The sequence below is a fragment of the Hemitrygon akajei genome, chromosome 6, assembly GCF_048418815.1.
Source record: "Hemitrygon akajei chromosome 6, sHemAka1.3, whole genome shotgun sequence".
In the NCBI taxonomy this organism is placed as follows: domain Eukaryota; kingdom Metazoa; phylum Chordata; class Chondrichthyes; order Myliobatiformes; family Dasyatidae; genus Hemitrygon; species Hemitrygon akajei.
This window is the reverse complement of record NC_133129.1, coordinates 43,750,605-43,770,552: the sequence shown is the minus strand read 5'-3', so window position 1 is coordinate 43,770,552 and position 19,948 is coordinate 43,750,605. Positions and strand designations below refer to the sequence as shown.

General features: G+C 40.5%; 1 protein-coding gene across 1 annotated transcript in view; it reads left to right on the top strand.

The window, feature by feature from the left end:
- iqgap2 (IQ motif containing GTPase activating protein 2) overlaps positions 1-19,948 on the top strand; it is a 296,840-nt gene that overhangs the window by 174,309 nt on the left and 102,583 nt on the right. Inside the window, 6 exon segments of the mRNA XM_073048258.1 lie at positions 1,070-1,230; positions 6,998-7,122; positions 8,738-8,901; positions 13,788-13,878; positions 16,779-16,946; positions 19,599-19,741. Of these exon segments, the coding sequence (XP_072904359.1) occupies positions 1,070-1,230; positions 6,998-7,122; positions 8,738-8,901; positions 13,788-13,878; positions 16,779-16,946; positions 19,599-19,741 (852 nt within the window).

Genomic DNA, 19,948 nt, shown 5'->3' with positions numbered 1-19,948 from the left:
ATGGAAAAGCCCAGCACACAGGTGCAGAAGACAAAGCTGAACATAAAAAGTAATCGCTCGCTGACTCAAGAGGCCCCCATTTCCACAGAAGTTGGTCATTTGTCCAGTTCAATTCATTTCGTGTGACCAGAATCAGAATCGGGTTTATTATCACTGGCGTGTGTCATGAAATTTGTTAACTTAGCAGCAACAGTTCAATGCAATGCATAACACAGAAGAAAGAAATAATAATAATAAATAAATCAATTACAGTATACATATATTGAATAGATTAAAAATTGTGCAAAAAGCAGAAATAATATTTTTTTTAAGTGAGGTAGTATTCCTAAATGTCCCTTTAAGAATAAGATGGCAGAGGGAAGAAGCTGTTCCTGAATCGCTGAGTGTGTGCCTTCAGGCTTCTGTACCTCCTTCCTGATGGTAACAGTGAGAAAAGGGCATGCCCTGGGTGCTGGAGGTCTTTAATAATGGACACTGCCTTTCTGAGACACCACTCCTTGAATGTGTCCTGCGTACTTTGTAGGCAAGTACCCAAGATGGAGCTGACTAAATTTACAACCCTCTGCAGCTTCTTTCAAACGCTACCACAGCTGTAGATCGTACTGCCTTCCGCACCAAACAGGTGTTTCATGTTCAGCCACGTCATTCCAGTACATTCGCAATAGCGGCATCAACTTGCCAGTGCGGAATATTGCCCAAGATTGTCCAAAAGACATCCAGTCTGGTCAACAGTGCTCCAACAATCCACACATAACACACGCAGTTTCATTGTGTTAAGTAGTATCAGATCGGTACTGCGTGTTCACTGGTGATTCAGTAGGCTCTCCGCTTCCGGTGACTGCAGACGTCATTACCACCTTGGTGCAGATGTGAAATGAGAGTGAATGTCTTCAGAAGAAAGGGCAGCACATAAACTGTAATCCTGCAGACCCCTTAAGCAGGGACTCCCGCTTGCTCCAGATTTCAAAATAATTAAATCTCAAAGAAAATAATGCCAGACTTAATACTGAAATTTGCTGCCAGTCATGTCTTTGTTTCTATTATCACTTTTCCGTTGGCCACTTTGCAGGGGAAGCTGATGCACGAAGAGCTTGCTATTGCAGTGGAGATGTTATCGGCAGTGGCTAAACTGAATGATGCACTGAACCTGAATGACATTCAGGCTGTGATACAGCACCTCACCAGCCCATCTATCGGAGTTAGCAACCTGCAAGATGCAAACACCCAGCGGTAGGTTACTCCAAGGGATAATTGTCTGTCTGCTCTTTTCTGACTCTGCTGTGTTCACAGTGGTCTCACATTGAAGACGTGGCTCAATGTGACTGCACACACAGTGATAAATGATCCGGAAGCAAAATAACAAGGTGTAAGGAAGTAGAGTGTAAGGCACTTCTTCTTGGAAGCAAACACAACAAAGCGACATTAAATCTTAAAATTACTTGCCATGTAACTCTGATAAGGTAAAACTCAAATAATACACCACCCTTGGGATTTTGGTGCTGGGCCAGCATATCTTCTGGACTTTTGGATGTTACTACCATTAATAACAAAACCCAAATTTATTTCACTTTTTGTACATCTCATATAGTGGTGTAACCAATTTGCCAGGTAACCTGTTATTTGTAAGGGAGTAGGAAATGCGCGAGTCCTCCGGGTAGTATCTCCAGCCACTAACCTATCCCTAGTTCCTGACCCCTGGAATTGCTGACCTTAACCCTAACTTATTTGAATATTTCTGTGCATTTGCTAACAGAGCTGCAAGTATATTGTACGCACTGAAATATATTATAGATTTGGGAGTATTCAGAAAGAAACTGTCTTGCCATTATTAGTTTAATTAGTTCATGTTTGCAATATTCACACAAGGACAACTTCTATCCTGCTTTTAAACTTTTGAATGGATCCTGTATGCTAAAGATAAACTCTTGATCTCCCAATCTACCTCATTGTGGTTGTCCTTGTACTTTATTTCTTTACTTGCACTGCATTTTCTCTGTAACTGCAATGATATATTTTATATTTTAGTTTCCTCTTTACCATTTTGTGCTCTTCTTAGCATGATCTGCCTATTATTTTTGGTATGTGTGGCAATAATCTAATGTTATCGCTTTCTGGGGTATTTGGTCATATCACTAACTTTTTCCAGAGTAGTTTGATTAGCTACTATAACTTAAATTATTTACGATCGAATATCTGTTACTTCTGTGTCAGTTCTAAATATTTTTAAACTTTGGGCTACAAAAATATGAGTACTCAATTTTCACTGTTCAAATATTTGTTAAGAATTGCTTCCTTTTCCCATAACTATGAGCAATGAATCTAAGTGCACTGAAAAATCAAATTTTCTTGCTTTTCTCCCCAGTTCATATATATTTACACAAACTGTTTAGATGCTTGCAAATTCTTTTGATTTCTGGTTGATCAGTTTAAACTTTGCTCTTAAATTCCAAATACTCATTTGGTAAGACTTCAAATAACATTTCCTTTTCCCCTAATAACATTTCAAAATGGTGTGACTGAAAAATGCTGCCTTTGTGTTTACGCTGTTATCTCATCTGTCGTGACTGATTATTCATCTATGAGCCATATTGCTTCCTCCCGAGTCTCCAGCGCCAGCTGCTTCCAGCCTGTGTGCAATAATCTGCACAGCTTGGGCGTAATGTGCCCTTGCATATAGAATGGAGATAAAAATAGCTGATGCTGATGTTTGACCTTCCACTTCAAAGTTGGGAAAGCATCCCTTGAAAGGGAGCTGGAGTGGAGGGGGGGAAAGGAGGCTCGAGTGGTAGGGAGAAGGATGGTTGTGGCAAGAAGTGTTAAGAAAATGCTCATGGAAGTGTTTTATTTTAAACACAGAAGGTGATCTGGGTCCATGGTGAATAAAGGATCTAAGGGAAGGGGGGCAACCGAAAGGAGCAGAGTGAGGTAGAAGATGTGGCTGAAGGAATATTTAATTAAGTGAGATATGGATATAAATATCTCAACTGTGATGTTTTGACATTGTAAGTCAGTGAGAGATGTTGGTGGTAAAGATTGGAGCTAAGATATTTAGAATGGTGGTGGGGAGCTGTGAGGGAGGGGTTGTTCGAGAAATTGATGAGCAGAGTTTTTGAATAGACTGGACCTGTTGAGTCGTGTCACTGACTGCACTGTGTGTGTTTACAGGAATAAGCTGACCTTTCACACCTGAGATCTGCTCTAAATGCTTTCATTGGTTTGTGAGAGTGATGTCATGAATATGTGATGCGCAGTTGCCTGTAATGTTTAGCATCAAGAGGAAGGCTGCTAACTTGCTGCTTGTGTTATATAGTAATTTGTTTTTTTGCATTGAGTGGTTTAATGCATTTTTAATTGATGAAAGAGCAAGGGAGAGCTCTAATTGAAACCATCGAGACCTGGGGCCAAAAGCCATCAGAACTCTGATTCATTGTTGAAGTGTTTGACAGCCAGAGTGAGTAGCTCTGAAGAGGGATGGAGTCCATCAGAAAGGCATAATGTTTTGGAGGCCAGAGTGGTTCCTCTTCTTCACTTCGAGAATTTGGAGGAAGTTGACCTGGTTTTAACAGGAAGCCTGACATCAGAGAACTGTGAAAATTTTTTAAAAATGCAGATGCTAGAAATCTAAAATAAAACCTGGAAATGCTCTGCAGGTCAGGCTGCGTCCGAGGGAAGAGAGGCAGAGTTAAAGTTCCTTTGTCAAAACTGGGAAGGCAACAAATGAAGCTTGTAAAGCCACAAAGAGGCTGAGGGCGAGGGAGGGGAATGTCCCCAATGTGGTGATACTGGAGTGATCCCACAGATTATTGGTGAGGGAATCAGGAAAATGGGTCAGAGTAGGGTGAGAGTGAGGTTACAACAGTAAGTCTGAAAAGTCAGTGTTCCAGTAAAAACCGAGAACAAGAGTATTGTGGGTAAGGACAATCATAGCATCATATTTTTGGGATGGATGCTGCTCAGATAGGAAAGAAAGGATCTAATAGAAACATTGTAGGTATGAAGAAAATTGAATGAAAGTGAGAAAGTACTGTATCAGGAGAATGTCACAGTGCATGAGGACAAGAAAGATGATGTGCTTTCCCCCTGTTTCGTTAAATAAAGTGATATGTGCCCAGCAATCTACAGTTGCGTCTTTAACCTAAAATGAAGCGTAAATTAGAGGAAGTGAAAGCTGCTGGGTCCAATTGTGGTTATAAGCAGTAGGAAGTATTTAGGCCAATGAACGTGATAGGGGAACGTTGTGATGGTGATTCATGCAGTCCAAGAACCAACGTAAGTGCTGCTGCATTTTCAACTTGACAGCATTTTCCTTAGTTTGCTGACCACTCTGATAACAATATCACGCCTTCTGTGAGTAGTGGTGCTTGGAAGGCATTTTTCTTGTCCAATTTTGATGTGAATGCAGTGAGCCACAGGGCTGGATTAGCACAGCAACGTCACTCTTCTAGCTGCTGGAAGTGCTGATGCCTTGTGTGGTATTACTTTTGATTTCTTTCTTCCGTCGAGATAACTGTCACCAGACTGTGCCTTAGCCGGAAAGTGCATAGCAACACCTCTGCTCTATCTGCAAAAAGTGGAAATTCACCAAAGCCAACTATTCTAATTTCTATCCCCATTCCCATTCCAACATGTCAGCCCGTGGCCTCCGCTCTCCCATGATGAGATCACTCTCAGGTTGGAGGAGCAACACCTCGTATTCCATCTAGGCAGCCTCCAACCTGGAGGCATGAACATCAACATCTGGTATTTTGTTCTCCTCCCCTTCCTTCCTCCTTTAATTTCCTTCTCTGGCCTCTTAACTCTTCTCCTCAACTGCCTGTGACCTCCTCTTTCCCTTTCTCCTTCTCTCCAATCAGATTTCTTCAGCCCTTTGCCTTTTCCACCTGTCACCTCAGACCTTCTCACTCCATTCCCTTCCCCACCATCTTACTCTGGCATCTTCCCCCTTTCTTTACGGTTCTGTTGACGGGCCTCGGTCCAAAATGGCAACTGTTTGTTTATTTCCACGGCTGCTGCCTTCCCTGCTGAACCCTTCAGCATCCTGTGTGTGCTGCACGGTGCATGAGAGTGAACATGTTGTTTAAAGAAGTGTGAATGCTGCAAACACAACATAGTAAAAGCATTTTTCTGTCTATCTGGCATATATTAAGAGAAACTGTTAAAATGTTTAACTATTTCATTAGAAACCTGATCAAAAGTCATTTCAGTGATAATTGTATCCCTCGTTTCCTCTCTCTTGGGTCCTTTCCTATATCCTGTCACAATTATTTCCCAGTTATTCCGCTTAACTACCCAAATCCACCCCAACCTTCTCTGCATCTTAAAACAAATTTTACCAAGATTTTCCTGATTAAATGCCATCTTCGTAAACTTCTAATTTTCTTTACAAAGATGCTGGCCTGCTGGGTATTTCCAACAATTTCCATTCTTCATTATGCAGTCAATCGATGTGCATACCATTAGAAATATTTGGTGAATAAAAGGGGCATAGTCAGCAAACTGGGAAGCAATTGTAACAGGATATAGTGAAGGACGCAAGAGGGCGGAAGCAAAGGATACAAACAGGTGGAGACAAATTATCACTGAAATTACTTTTGATCTCGTTTCTAATGAAAGTCTTATTCCCAAGGCCCAGGAATTAAGAAGTAGAGGGCGTAGGTTTGTGGTAGGGGAAGAGATTTAATAGAAACTAAGGTGCTACTTTTTGACCCACAGAGTGTCCAGTATGTGGAATGCATTGTCAAAGGAAATGGTTGAGGAATGTACATTAATAATGTTTCAAAGACACTTGGACAGGTGTATGGATAGGAAAGGCTTGGAAAGATGTGGGCCAAATGTAGATGAATAGGAAGTGCTTAGATGGGAATCTTGGTCGGCAGGTATGAATTGCGCTGTAGGGCCTGTTTCCACACTCTGTAAGACTTGCATTATTTTATCATCTGCTTCTTTACTTTTTTCATTTTAATACTTATTCTGACTTAAAATACTAACATTAGTACTACTTCAAAAATATTTGAGAATTCTTTGTTCAGCTCCATGTATAGAATATCAAAGTTGTTTATTTTCTGATCTGTGATGTCACTGCACAGTGATAAATACAGATCTCATTGAAAGTCCTATTTTATTCAGTGCTTTAAACTATTACATCGACTGTCTAAAAGCACAGGTGAAAGGGGAGAAAGTTACCCTGGGATGCAATATTTTTCTGCAGTCATCATGAACTGCTTGATGCCATCAGTCGGTTCTCATATGGTAACTCTTTCATTCCCAGAATTATTCTTATGAACCTCCTCTGAGACCGCTCCAATGTCAGCGCATAAGGGGCTCACAATATTCTCAGTGAGGCCTGACCAGTGCCTTATAAAGCCTTAACATTACATCCTGGCTTTTCTAGTCTAGTCATCTCAAAATGAATACTAACGTTGCCTTTGCCTTCTTCACCCTAAGACCCTAAGATTTAACAGTCTCCTCTGCCATTTCATCATGGCTGAACCAATTTTCCTCTCACCCCCAAACTCCTGTCTTCTCCCCAAATCTCTTCATGCCCTGACCAATCAAGAACTCTCTGATACACCACTGAGTCAACCTGCAAATTAATCTCTAGGGCAGGGGTTCCCAACCTTTTTTATGCCATGGACCAATGCCATTAAGCAAGGGGTCTGTGGGAAATTAACCTTCACTGTAGTGATACAGCAGAGAAACAAGCCCTTTGAACCTTCACAGGCCTTTGGACTATGTTTCTGATTTTTTTTTTCCAAATCTGAATATTGTTCTCTTGCTTTAAATTTTGTGTTTCTAAAAAAAGCTAAAAAAAACTGTTCATCTACTCCAATCAAATAATATAAATCCTTCCTGGGTTGTTTCCGCTGTAGACAATATTTCTCATGTTTGGATTTGTACACAAACCTTCGCAGCTGAGAGTTAAAGATGTGAGCTTGAAAGAGTAAAACAGTTTCCTGGATTGTGATGTTAACGAATCCTTGTCATTCCTTGTCCTCAGGTATGTAGACATGCTGGTGCTCCTGAAGCCACAAGTTGCAGACCAGGGACAGCAGTACTTGAGCTGGAATGACATTCAGGCCTGTATTGAAGAAGTCAATGCACAAGTTAAGGAAGAAAGTGAACGTGAGTTACTTCTATCTAATTTTAATGAGTCCCAATATTTCTCGGCTCCCCCTAAGATAGGGGTTCCTAACCTGGGGCCCAGGGAGCTCTTGGTTAATGGTATAAAAAAACATTGGAACCCCTGCCCTACAGCCTCACTAGAGGATCATTCCGTAGTTTCTTGCAATGTAGTTTGAAAAGGAAGCTAAACAAAAATTACTCCTTTAATTTTTAGAATTTTGGAATTATTTTCTTACATACAGTTTTAAACAGAGCTTACCAAAACAAACGGTAGTGCAAATGGTTTTATTATTTAAAACTGTTATTCACTTTAACACGCGTACATTATGCAAGTCCTGGTGAAGGATCTCAGCCCAAACGTTAATTGTTTATTCCTTTCAATAGATGCTGCCTGACCTGCTGAGTTCCTCCAGCATTTTGTATGTGTTATTACAAAAGATATGTAAAACAAACATAAAGAGGGAGAGGATAGAGAAGGAACACGGGTGGGGAGTGGCACAGGAGCAGACATACACAGCTCTGAGATGCCAGGCAGGGTCATTTAATTCCAAACAATTGGTTTATTGATCATAACAAAATGTATCCCTGGTGCTTCCCGCTCCCTCCTCTCTCCCTGCCCTCTTCCCACTTTGTCCATAATAGAGGCCAATATCACAATCAGATTTATCATCATTCACGTATGTCATGAAATTAGATTTGTTTTGGCAGTACAGTGCAACACAAAATTACTGGAGTACTATGCTGAAGTCTTAGGCACACTTGCTATATATACTTTTACATAGTACTGTATTTACTCATTATTGACGAAGTGAAAACCATTTGGATGTTTACAATTTCCTGACTGAATTAAAATAGTTAGTTTCACTTAGGTTCCTTTTGTTATTAACATAACTGTATGTTAATACTACAGTGACTACATTACTGTATCGTCATTATCCAGTGGGCAAACCATCCCCACAAACATATTTCTGGATTTGAATCTAAAGGCTTATTGATTCAGCTGAAAGTGAGAGAGGGAAATGAAAAGTCAGTCTGTGAACACTGTTACTACTACTGTTTTTAAATATTTTGTAATTTCAAAATATTAATTTCAGACAATGAATTGTGAAGAATTCATAGATTTATAAATTCAATTAAATTGCAATTAACATAGCAAATGGCATCATTAACGAAGAATTCAGTCACATAAACAGCACAAAATTATTAGCTGCTCATTATATTCTGAACTTTTGCTTTTACTTCTGTAGTTTTGAGATTAAGTTATAAAGAAACAAATATATATTTGTCATTTCAATCCAGAGACATAAATTCTAATCGTACAAAGGCACATCGAAAATTTAAATCCAGTGGCTCAAAAAAAAAATCTGATGTCCATAATGGTGACCATGAAGATGATTCACTAAAACCTTAAGGGTCGAAATTTTTCCCATTTTTTCCCGTCTTGATGGAATGTGGTTTCCAATTTCACAGGCAGACATGAATGCATGGGCAGTGGGTGATTTGGTATTCTGTAAGCATGGTGAATTAGCCAGAATTGAAGCTGTTAATCTTTCCAACATAATATTCCCATGTGAATAACTCTAAATTCAATATTGTTTTGATCTTCGCTTCACAGGGATCATTGCAGCTGGCCTTATCAATGATGCAGTAGTTAATAAAGATCCCAGTAAAACACTGGAAGCATTATTGATGCCAACTGCCAAATTACAGGAAGTGAAACCCTCAGTTGCACAGCATTACCAAGATGTCTTGTGGGACGCTAAGCAAGAGAAAAGCAAAGTGAGTCTTGGGTCTTTATTGTAATTATAATTCATCGGAAACTCTTTCAATGTAGTTATCAATATAATGGTATTTTTGAGATTATTTCTGCCCTAACCCTATCAATAGAATTGTTTCCTAATGTATTTTAATAGAGTTGTGTGCACTCCTTTCTCAATGTATAATCACAAACAGATTCAAAGGGAGTCAGGCTGTTCAAAGTTAGCTTAGTAATGTATATTATATGTTCATAAAACGGAATAGAAACAAGCATACTCAAGTACACTCTGTGGCCACTTTATTAGGCACACCTGTACACCACCTCATTAATGCAAATATATAATCGCCCAATCATGTAGCAGCAACTCAAAGCATAACAAACATGGAGTGCAACATCACCCAGTGCAGTGGTCCCCAACCTCTGGGCCGCGAGGCACGCAGTGGGTGCAGCGGTAGCCAGAACACACCCAGCACGTCTTTAAGAAAAAAGCCAAAATAGACAAGCTAATTAATTAGGTGCCGCCCGGCATGTAAATGTCGGCCCAGATCAGAGGTGATTGCTGATTTCACTTGCTCTACGCAATCGGCAATCGCCTCTGATCTGGGCCGACATTTACATGCCGGGTGGCACCTAATTAATTAGCTTGTTTATTTCAGCTTTTTTTTCTTAAAGATGTGCCAGGTGCGTTCTGGCAACCGCTGCACCCCTGCGTGCCTCACGGCCCAGAGGTTGGAGACCACTGATCTAGTGTGGTGAATACATTTGTAGAGGTTTCATTTTCGCAGCTGTCAGTAGAGATAATAGTTGGTCAAGTGAAGAATATTCCATTGCATACCTAACTAAATCTTGTTGCAGTTGCAAAGGCTTTGGGCAGTAAAGAGGCAAGTGAATGTTTAACTTTTGATCTGCCTTTGTAGCCACAATATTTATACATACAGCCCAGTTAAATTCCTTGTCAGAGCACTGATGAGAAATTAGCCAATAATAATGTAGTTGAACCTCATGGGGAAGTTGCTGTCTTCCTCTTGTGGGATGGAAGAACATTGGTGAAGCATCTCAAAGTAAATGGGCTGAGAATGAGACTTTGGCATGCTCCTGCATGAATATTCAGTGGCCAAGTTGATTGTGGTTTTGATTTCAATTACTTGTGTTTCAGAGGGCCGAGTGTAGTGTATCTAAGTTTGCTGATGATACTAAATTGAGTAGGAAAGCAAATTGTGCAGAAGATACAGAGAGAGATGTAGATAGGTTAAGCGAGTGGGCAAGGAAGGGTCTGGCAGATAGAGAACAATGTTGGTAAATGCGAGATCATCCACTTTGGAAGGGAAAATGAAAGAGCGGATTATTACTGAAATGGTGAAAAATTGCAGCATGCTGCTGTGCAGAGGGACTCGGGAGTGCTTGTGTATGAATCACACAAGGTTGGTTTGCAGGTGCAGCAGGCGATCAAGAAGGCAAATGGAATGTTGGCTTTCATTGCTAGAGGGGTTGAATTTAAGAACAGGAAGGTTATGTTGCAACTGTACAGGGTACTGGTGAGGCCGCACCTGGAGTACTACGTGCAGTTCTGGTCTCCTTAATTGAGGAAGGATATACTGGTTTTGGAGGCTGTGCAGAGGAGGTTCACCAGGTTGATTCCAGAGTTGAGGGGGTTAGTCTATGAGGAGAGATTGAGTTGCCTGGAACAGTTCTTGCTGGAATTCAGAAGAATGAGAGGAGATCTTTTAGAAACATAAAATTATGAAAGGGATCGATAAGAGGCAGGAAAGTTGTTACCACTGGTAGGTGAGACTAGAACTAGGAGACATAGCCTCATGGTTCGGGGGAGTAGATTTAGGACGGAGATTAGGAGGAACTGCTGTTCCCAGAGGATGGTGAATCTGAGGAATTCTCTGCCCAGTGAAGCAGTGGAGGCTACCTCAGTAAATATATTTAAGACAAGGTTGGATAGATTTTTGCATAGTTGGGGCGTTAAGGGTTATGGGAAAAAGGCAGGTAGGTTGAGATAAGTCCATGGCCAGATCAGCCATAATCTTATCAAATGGCAGAGCAGGCCAGATGGCCTGCTGCTCCTCCTGTTTCTTATGTTCTTCGTTAGTTAGCTGAAACTCGTGGTCTGGATTTTGTGCATTATTTCACGTTTTTAATCGTGGAGAAGTAAGGTTATTTTACCTGTCAGATTTTTTCAGCAGTATGATAACTCTGTTCTCAGACCACTTCTGCAAAACGTCTACGGAATATGGTTTCAAATATCACCTGCAGAACAGCACCGCTGTGGCTAAGTTTCACATCTCACCATTTTCTGGGAGAGCCAGACATTTAGAGATTTAGAGATGCTTGTGAAAATGCTTTTATAGGGAATGGATTTGATAAAATATATTGTGAGGTCAATAGGAAGGATTGAGTCACAAAGTGAACCTCTGAAGTAATTTCAAAATGCATATAGTGTTGATTTTGTGTATGGACCGTTTAATTCAGAGTGTAGGTGACTAATACCTCTTGTATTCCAAGGATATACACTTTATATAATATATAAATTAAAATCAAATGAGCTTGCAATTCTACCACAGTGAGGAAGTTGAAATTAATGGTGCCACCTTGTAGAAACTAATACCATAACCCTACAATCTGTAAATATGCAAGTTTCCACTTAACTCTGACTAAATAACTTGGTTGCCCATCCGAAATATTAATGTGAGGTTGGGTCAATAAATGTCTTATCATTGCAGAATTCCAAATTGCATTAGATATCCTTCACTTTGTGCTACCGTTTGGCATATTTTCAATATTTGAAAGTACTACCATTTCCATTCTCTTTTTGATCATGCAGTAGCTTAATAAGAGCAGAAGAAATTGGAGGTGGAGTGGGCCATGTAACCCTTGAATCCTCAATTAGATCACCCACCATCTTCTAATTCAATAATATTTTAGTCCATAAGACATAGGAGAAAGGTTAGGCAATTCAACCCATTGAGTCTGCTCCACTGTCGTGGCTGATTTATTATCCCTCTCAATGTCTCTCTCCTGCCTCCTGCTCATAGCCTTTGCCACCTTTACTAATCAAGAACCCATCAACCTTCACTTTAAGTCTACACAATGGCTTGGCCTCCACAGCCAAATGTGGCAGTGAATTCCACAACTTCACCAACGTCTAGATAAAGAAATTCCTCCTCATCCTCATTGTAAAGGGACGTCTTTCTATTCTGAGGCTGTGCCTTCTGGTCCTAGACGCATAACTATAGGAAACTTGCTCTCCATGTCCACTCTATCTAGGCCTTTCAATATTCAATTGGTTTCAATGAGATTCTCCCTAGTTCCTCTAAGCTCCAGCGAATATAAGCCCAGAATCATAAAACGCTCCTCAAATGTTAACCCTTTCATTCCTGGGATCATTCTTGTGGACCTCCTCTGAACCCGCTCCAATGCCAACACATCCTTTCTTCAAAAAGGGGCCCAAATCAGTTTATAATACTCCAAGTGCATGCTGGTCGATGTCTTCTGATGCCTCAGCATTACATCCTCACTGTTGTATTCTAGTCCTCTCGAAATGAATCCTAATATTGCATTTGCCTTCCTTACCACTGACTCGACCTGCAAGTTAACCTTTATAGAATCATGCACAAGGACTCCCAAGTCCCTTTGCACCTCTGAACTTTGAATGTTCTCCCCATTTAGAAAACAGTGTATGCCTTTATTCCTTCTGGTGAAGTACGTGATTATACACTTCCCTAAGCTATAATCCATCTGTCACATCTTTGTCCGTTCTCCTAATTTATTTCAGTCCTTCTGCACACTTCTAGCTTCTTCAACACTACCTGCCTATTTTTGTATTATCTGCAAACTTGGCCACAAAGCTGTCATACAATGTGAAAAGAAGCAGTCCCAACACCAACCGCTGCAGAACACTGCTATCACCGGCATCCAACCAGTAAAGGCCCCTGTTTCCTCCACTCTTTGCCTTCTGCCATCCAGTCAATTCTCTATCCATGCTTGTATCTCTCCAGTAATACCATGGGCTCTTGTCTTGGTTAGCTGTCGCATCTGTGGCACCTTGTCCAAGGCCTCTGAAAAGCTAAGTAAACAACATCCACTGACTCTCCTTTGTCTATCCTGTGTGCTATTTTCTCAAAGAATTTCAATATATTTGTTGGAAGATTTTCCAGTCTTATTCCTGAGCTCTGGAATGCAGCTAAAATGCAAAACCAGTGCTCCCCCCCCCCCCCTTACCCCCATCCCTATCTAATATTTTAGTCTGGTTCTCTTTCGCTCTCTTCTTCCCCCCTCACTATAATCTCCCCCCAGCCCTACCTTTCTTTCTCTTTTATTTCCCATAATTCTCCACCTTCCCCCTAGCCCATTTCCCTTCAGCCTATCACTTCCCAGCTCTCTACTTCATCCCTCCCCCCACTTCTTATCCCCTGTCGAACATCCCATGTTACTTCACTCCTGATGAAGGGTTTCAGCCCGAAACGTCGTCACTACCTCCTCCCATAGATGCTGTCTGGCCTGCTGAGTTCTGCCAGCATTTTGTGTTTTTTATTTGCAAATTATTTTTTATTTTGTTTACAAGTTTTCAATTAACAGAAGAACTTAATATTTAAACATTTGTGAATCCAAGAGTTGCAATAATATATGTTTGGTAATTTGGTGACATTAAAGATTTTCGTAAAGTTTATGAAATCTGTATAGATTTTCCTTGTAATGATCATTTTGAATTCTAATGCACAAAGGATTTAATCTGGATCTGAAGAGTTTCTCTTTGCTTCGTCACATGTTGGCTGATCTAAACTACAGTTGAACCTGTCCATATTGTTTGAGCTTATTGGAGAATGCTTCTGTATTATCTGGTTTCATGTTGTATTTGGACTGTAACATTGTTCTTTTAATTTACATGTCAACACTGAAGATATCTCAAGATGACACGGCAGCATTGTGTATAGATGAGTTACAGGAAGCAGTCCTTTCTGCAAACAAGGACACTGAGGAAGCCCATTCCTGTGAGTAGAAACAGATGTTCCTGGAGATGTGGGGAGAGAACTTCAAATTTTCACTTTCAACAACAAAAAAATCTAGTAAAGGAACAGATCGCACTCCGCCCAGCTCACAGTTGAATCCCATCCACTTTCAATAGCCACCCACCCCCACTCTCCAGCTGGTTAACCCTTCTTCCATCATATGGCTCGTGAGATCCCGCTGGCATCACTGACTCATTCATTTTCTGAGGTAGACTGCACAACAGAAGGCAACTAGGCTCCGGAGTCAGAGTCCCAGTAAAGTTCAGCAGTCAGCGTCCTTTCCCATTATTTCCAAGTGTTCATGTTGGCCAGGTGCAGATGAAAGCAGATGAGAAAAATGTAACAGATAAAAAAACGATAAATGTAAATAACTAAAAATTTAGATTAATTTAAAACACAGCATGTGCTTGTTCTATGAAATGAAAACCAGAGACCTCATTTAAATAAATGGGCAGTGCAAGGTGAGTCTCTTATGACTGGAGAATAGCTGAGGGGCCAGATGTGAAGTGCATTCAGTTGCATCCTGGAGTAGAGTAACAGCTCAGCTGCACATGAAATTGACCTCTGGTACCTTGCTGACTTCCATGTTGCAGTAGGTATCTGGGATGTAAAGTTCCGCCCACTAAAATCAGCCAGTGATGAGTTCTTGCCTGAAGTAAGTACCAAGCAGGGGACTGGTGTTCAAAGCCAAATAATGGAATTTGCTCTTCCACATCTTCTCAGAATCTGTAAATTTAAAGGAAAAGCTAGAGATACTGAAAATCTGAAATATAAACTGAAAATGCTGCAAAAACTCAATAGGTCAGGCAGACTTACTGGAAAGAAAACAGAGTTCATATTTCAGGTTGAAGACTTTTAGTCATTTCATCATTATCTGAGTGAGTGCTTGTGGCTTTTCTGTCTTTATCTCTCAAGAAATTGCTGTTCTCCTGAGGGATGGGTAAAATTCACTGAGTTGAAAGAAAACATTCACCAGGATTAATTCCCATCGCCAGCAGACTGGACAGGATTTAAAAGAAGAGATCGTTCTATTTACTTTCTTGCTGTTCACACATTTCTCACTGAATAGAAAGAGAAATGTTCTGTGAATCTGATTTGCAAGAGTAGGATACATGGTGTTCTTCAGGTTTTGCATCCTTTGGGTAGTGAACATGTGCTTTTATAATGACTGGCTTGTGGCCCGTGACTGTGTTGGTGTAATTTATAAATTGGTTTTGTTCTATCGGTACACTTGCCCATGACAGGAGTTTAAATTAATTGTGTTGTAGCATTGAAAAAAAATGCTTCCAGCCTTTGGATGAGGTGAAATGTTCAAGTCCAGGTGGATGTTGAGCGCGTCTTTGCAATTTCTGTAGAAGAACAGGGGTCACACCACAAGTCAGAATTGTTCTGTTGACTAAAAGTCTTATTTAAGCCATGTTGTTTGAGTGTTTTTCAGTTTGCCAGGTAATGGCTGGGTTTTTGACCTGTCACTGTATTGACCTGATGGGAGGGTTGAAGCTTTGCAAATTTTTGTTGACTTAGAGCTCCTTATAAACCACTGAATATTTTATTATTTAGGCATTGCTGTCAGTTGAGAGGAGTAGAGTTGAAGCTAAATTTAGTGCTCTACTCCTGTGTTGAACTGAACTCCAGTTTGTAACGATTGGCCTGAGATGAACTCCAAGGTTTCTGCTTCCTCTGAGGAGAATTTAACTTGGACCTCTTGAAAGAAGGGCACGTATCCAAAAGTGATGAATCCCAATACATACATAATTACAACTACAGCAGTCTCCACTACATCACCTCCTATTATTTCTGTAAGAACTGTTACCTGTTCTCTCTGCTGTATCTGCTCTGATGGCTCACTCTCCACTCCTGCATCTTCACCATTGTTCAATAGGAAAGTGCCCTTTCACACTTTCCCATGAGTCCTTCTCACAATCCACGTGATGCAGCAGTTGGCTTGCAATTTGGTGCACATCACTCAGTAATCACAATGTGGTCTCTTCAGTAATGGCAGTAGCTGAGATGACTACAGTACCTCTGTTCACTCTGCAAGGGGACCCATTCAATTCTACATCTACTGCTAGTTTGAACGTAATGATCCCTAATATATGCTGAACGAACACTGCCTCAACTTCTTTCTTCTAAGTACTGAATTCAACCATTTCATGCAGCATATCTCCAATTGTATCTGTAGCAAGGTAATCTTACCTTGCTCATTTAGGATTTTTTTTTCTCTCTTGGCAAGATACTGACGTTACGTTTTGGTAATATTGCTGCTAGGGAAATAATTTAAAGCTCAGCTGAACAGCAGAATACTGTATACTTCCCTGTAAAAACAAATTGATTAATTGTAAAAGTAACAGAAGAGAGATTGTAAAGGTAATGCAATTGAGAATGTGAGCTTGATGAAATGACAGTGAGGAATAAAGTTTGAATTAAGAGAGGAAAATAAGGAAGAAAAGTACTTAATTTTCACTAGAAGGATTATTATCAACCATTCACATGTTATCATAGGACAACTTGGATTGTGGAGCGTGTTGTATTTGAGTTCACTGGTTAGACACTACAGTGGGATAGTGGCATAGATAGTGAGGTGCCTCTTTCATGGAGCAACAAAATTCTGTCAGTCATATCAGAACTGAAAGTGTTGCCCTTTTCACATAAAAGCCTAAAACCATTTCTCTCACCATTATTGAACATCTGAGCCAAGGTTATAAATGCACATGAAAAGGAAGGTTGAAACTATAAAGGTAGAGAGCAATATGCCGGACATTGAAGTCCAACTCTTGTGAATGAGTGAATCATCAATTCTGATGTGCAAATCCCGACTTAGGGAAAAAATGTTTTCTTCTTCATTTTGAGAGCTCATGCATTTCTCTTTTCTTTGCTTCTAGTGGCCACTGCGATATCTGAGATTAACTCGGCGGTTGAGAAGGGTGACCCACAGCTAACATTGGCTGCACTACAGTCTTCAAAAATCAGTGCAAGAGAGGTTGTACCAGAATGTTCAGACAGCTATCAGAATAAGCTCTTTGAAGCAAAGAAGCAGAAGTCTGGAGATGGTATGAAACACATGATTTGCTGCAATTTCCCCTGACATTATCTATAATTGTGGAATCTAAGAGGAAGGTAGCTTAGCTGGCATAGAATATTGGGATATCTTGAACTGTCCAAGTGAAGTTCTATTCAGTGATTTCAGTACAATTTTTGTGCCGGAAGGGCCACATAATGTCAGTCAACCCAAAAGCTAAATTTATCTTTTATGGATGATTTTTTTTTATTCAGGATTTGACCAAAATTGGGAATTGCATTTCATGAATGGTGGACAAAATTCCAAGATTTGTTTTGATGTTCTATGGCTTAAGATAGAACCAGTTTCACTGTAAGATAACAAAATATTGTGGATGGTAAATCATTTAGTATAAAGCAGAGTGCTATCTGGCAGCAGTTGTGAAGAGAGAAATGCAGTTGAACTTTAATCTGAACTGCTGAAGAATGTCTAATTCTGAGGCATAGGTCTTTACTGTATAACAGACTGCCATTACTCAGTGGCAGCAGATTTCTTGAGGGGAAAATAAACTGAACTCCAGCCAATATGATGTTTGGTATCTCAAGAGAAAACCAATCAGGTCAGGACATCCAACTAACAATGCAGACAACTCAGCTCCGTACCTTGTTACCAGGTGAGAGTGGGAATTTCGATAGCTTTCTCCACAGATTTTATCTTCACCATCGGTTTAATGGGATGAAATCGGACCTGAAAGCTGTGCTGAGCTGGCAGATAGATCACTTGTATCTGCCCCCCTCGGCTGGTTCCTTAAACATGAGGACTACCCTGCTGCTTTAGTTAAAATATTGTTCCAAACTATGTCTGGTACTGCTTTTTCAACAGCCTTCAGAATTTTGGACCTTTATACATTCATTACATATGATCTTGAATGTAGAAGCAGATTTTTGATACTTGAAATATTGGTGGAAAGAAAGTCCATTTATTATCAGAGAGACTCCACTGAATTGACCGAATTATAAAGAAACAAATAAAATTTGCTGTTTTGACTATATCAACGGTTTGTTTGACAGTTTTTAAACCTCATGGAAGTTTAATTCTCAAGACCGTTGTATTCTAATATCTTTAAATGGAAAAAGAGAAATTCAGTATATTTCTTGAGAAAGTTTTCTCACTATCTAATGTATAAGTCATTGTTTTCCTGTTTAATTTATAAATTTATGTTCAAGCTCAGAATCAGAAGCCAGTTTATTATCAGTACTTGTATGATGTAAAGAGTTGTCATTTAATAGCAATAGGACAGGCAAAGACATAAATTATTATAGATTACAAAAGTAAATAAAGTGAGATAGCATTCATGAGCCAGCAGAAATCTGACAGCTGGGGGTGGTGGGGGGTGGCGGGGTGGAAGAAGCTGGTTCTGAAATGGTAGTCCTAACAAAGGGTCTCGGCCCGAGACGTGGACAGTGCTTCTCCTTATAGATGCTGCCTGGCCTGCTGTGTTCCACCGGCGTTTTGTGTGTGTTGTCTGAATTGTTGAGTGTGAGTCCTCTGGCTCCTGTAGCTCCTCCTTGATGACAGTAATGAGATGGGGACATGTCTGAAGGTCGTTAATGATGTATCTGCTGTGAGGTATCACCTCTTAAAGTGGTGAGGAGTGTTGTGTCCGTGACCGAGCTGGCTGAGTCTGGTACCCCGTCTCTTGCAACCCTGTACCTTGGAGTCTTCGTGCCGGGCTGTGATGCAACCTATGGAAATTTTGTAAGTGTGTTCGATGTACTGATTCGTCAAAGGGGCTCAGACTCCTAATGAAGCAGAATTGCACTTGTGCCTTCTTCATGATGACATCAGTGTCTTAAGTCCAGGATAGATCCTCCAAGATCAAGGGCCTTGAAGCTATTCACCCTTTCCACTGTTGATCCCTCAGTGAAGACTGGTGTATGTTCTCCAAATTTCCCTCCTTGAAGTACACAGTCAACTCCTTGGTCTTGCTGACATTAAGTGCAAGATTGTTGCTATGACTCCATTCAAACAGCTGATCTATCTCACTCCCGTATGCCTCCTTGTTGCTGCTGAGATTCCACCAACACCATTGGTGCCATCAGTGAATTGATAGGAGGCATTGGCTCGGAGCTTAGCTACACGAAGTATAGGGAGAATAGAGCAGTGTACTAAGGATGCATCCCTGCGGTGTGCCTGTGTTGGTTGTTAGCCATCTGCATAGGCTGCGGTTTTCCAACGTGGAAGTCAAAGATGCGTTTGTAGAAGGTAAAGGGGCCCAGGTTTTGAATGTTGGTGATTAGTACTGACAGGATGATGATATTGAATGCTGAGATAAACAGTAGCCAGCCATGTGCTTAAATGGTTGTGCAAATATTCCAAAGCAGAGTGGGGAACCAGTGAGACTGCACCTGCTTGTAGACCTATTGCAGGGATCGGCAAAGTGCAGTAGGTCGAGGTCCTTGCTCAGGAAGGGGTTAATTTTAGCCATGACCAGCCTTTCAAAGCTTTACTTGAGTGGAGTTTAATGAGCAAAATAATTGCAGCTAAAAGCTCTTGGGCATTGTAAAAGGAAGTAATTAGGATGCATTATTGACCCCATTAGGCTTGTATCTTTAAGACCAAAATGGATACAGCTCCTCACTAATCAGGAAGTGCTTAATAGGATTGGTAACGTGAAATTGTCTTTTGTATCTTCCATGTACAGGACCCAATGAAAGTCTTTGGGTAATGCACAAGATAAAAGGCAAATATGAGTATTACCACAACCTGGAAACAGCAGAAAGCACATGGGAAAAACCCGAGCACTTTGTACAGAACAACACCCAGCTTAGTCGAGAAGAAATTCAGGTATTGTCAGAATTTGATATTTGTATTTGTCCCACAGTCCCTAAGCAGCCCTGTTGCTGATCTGAAGAGCTGTGGTAAGCTGATTGTCTCAATACCTGATGGGGCAGCATGGAGACTGAGCCTGACGAAGGCTTTCTCACTGATGGTTAGAGATATTTAAAAAATCATTCAAATTATTGAATAATTTTAAAGTTTAAGTGATTTTTC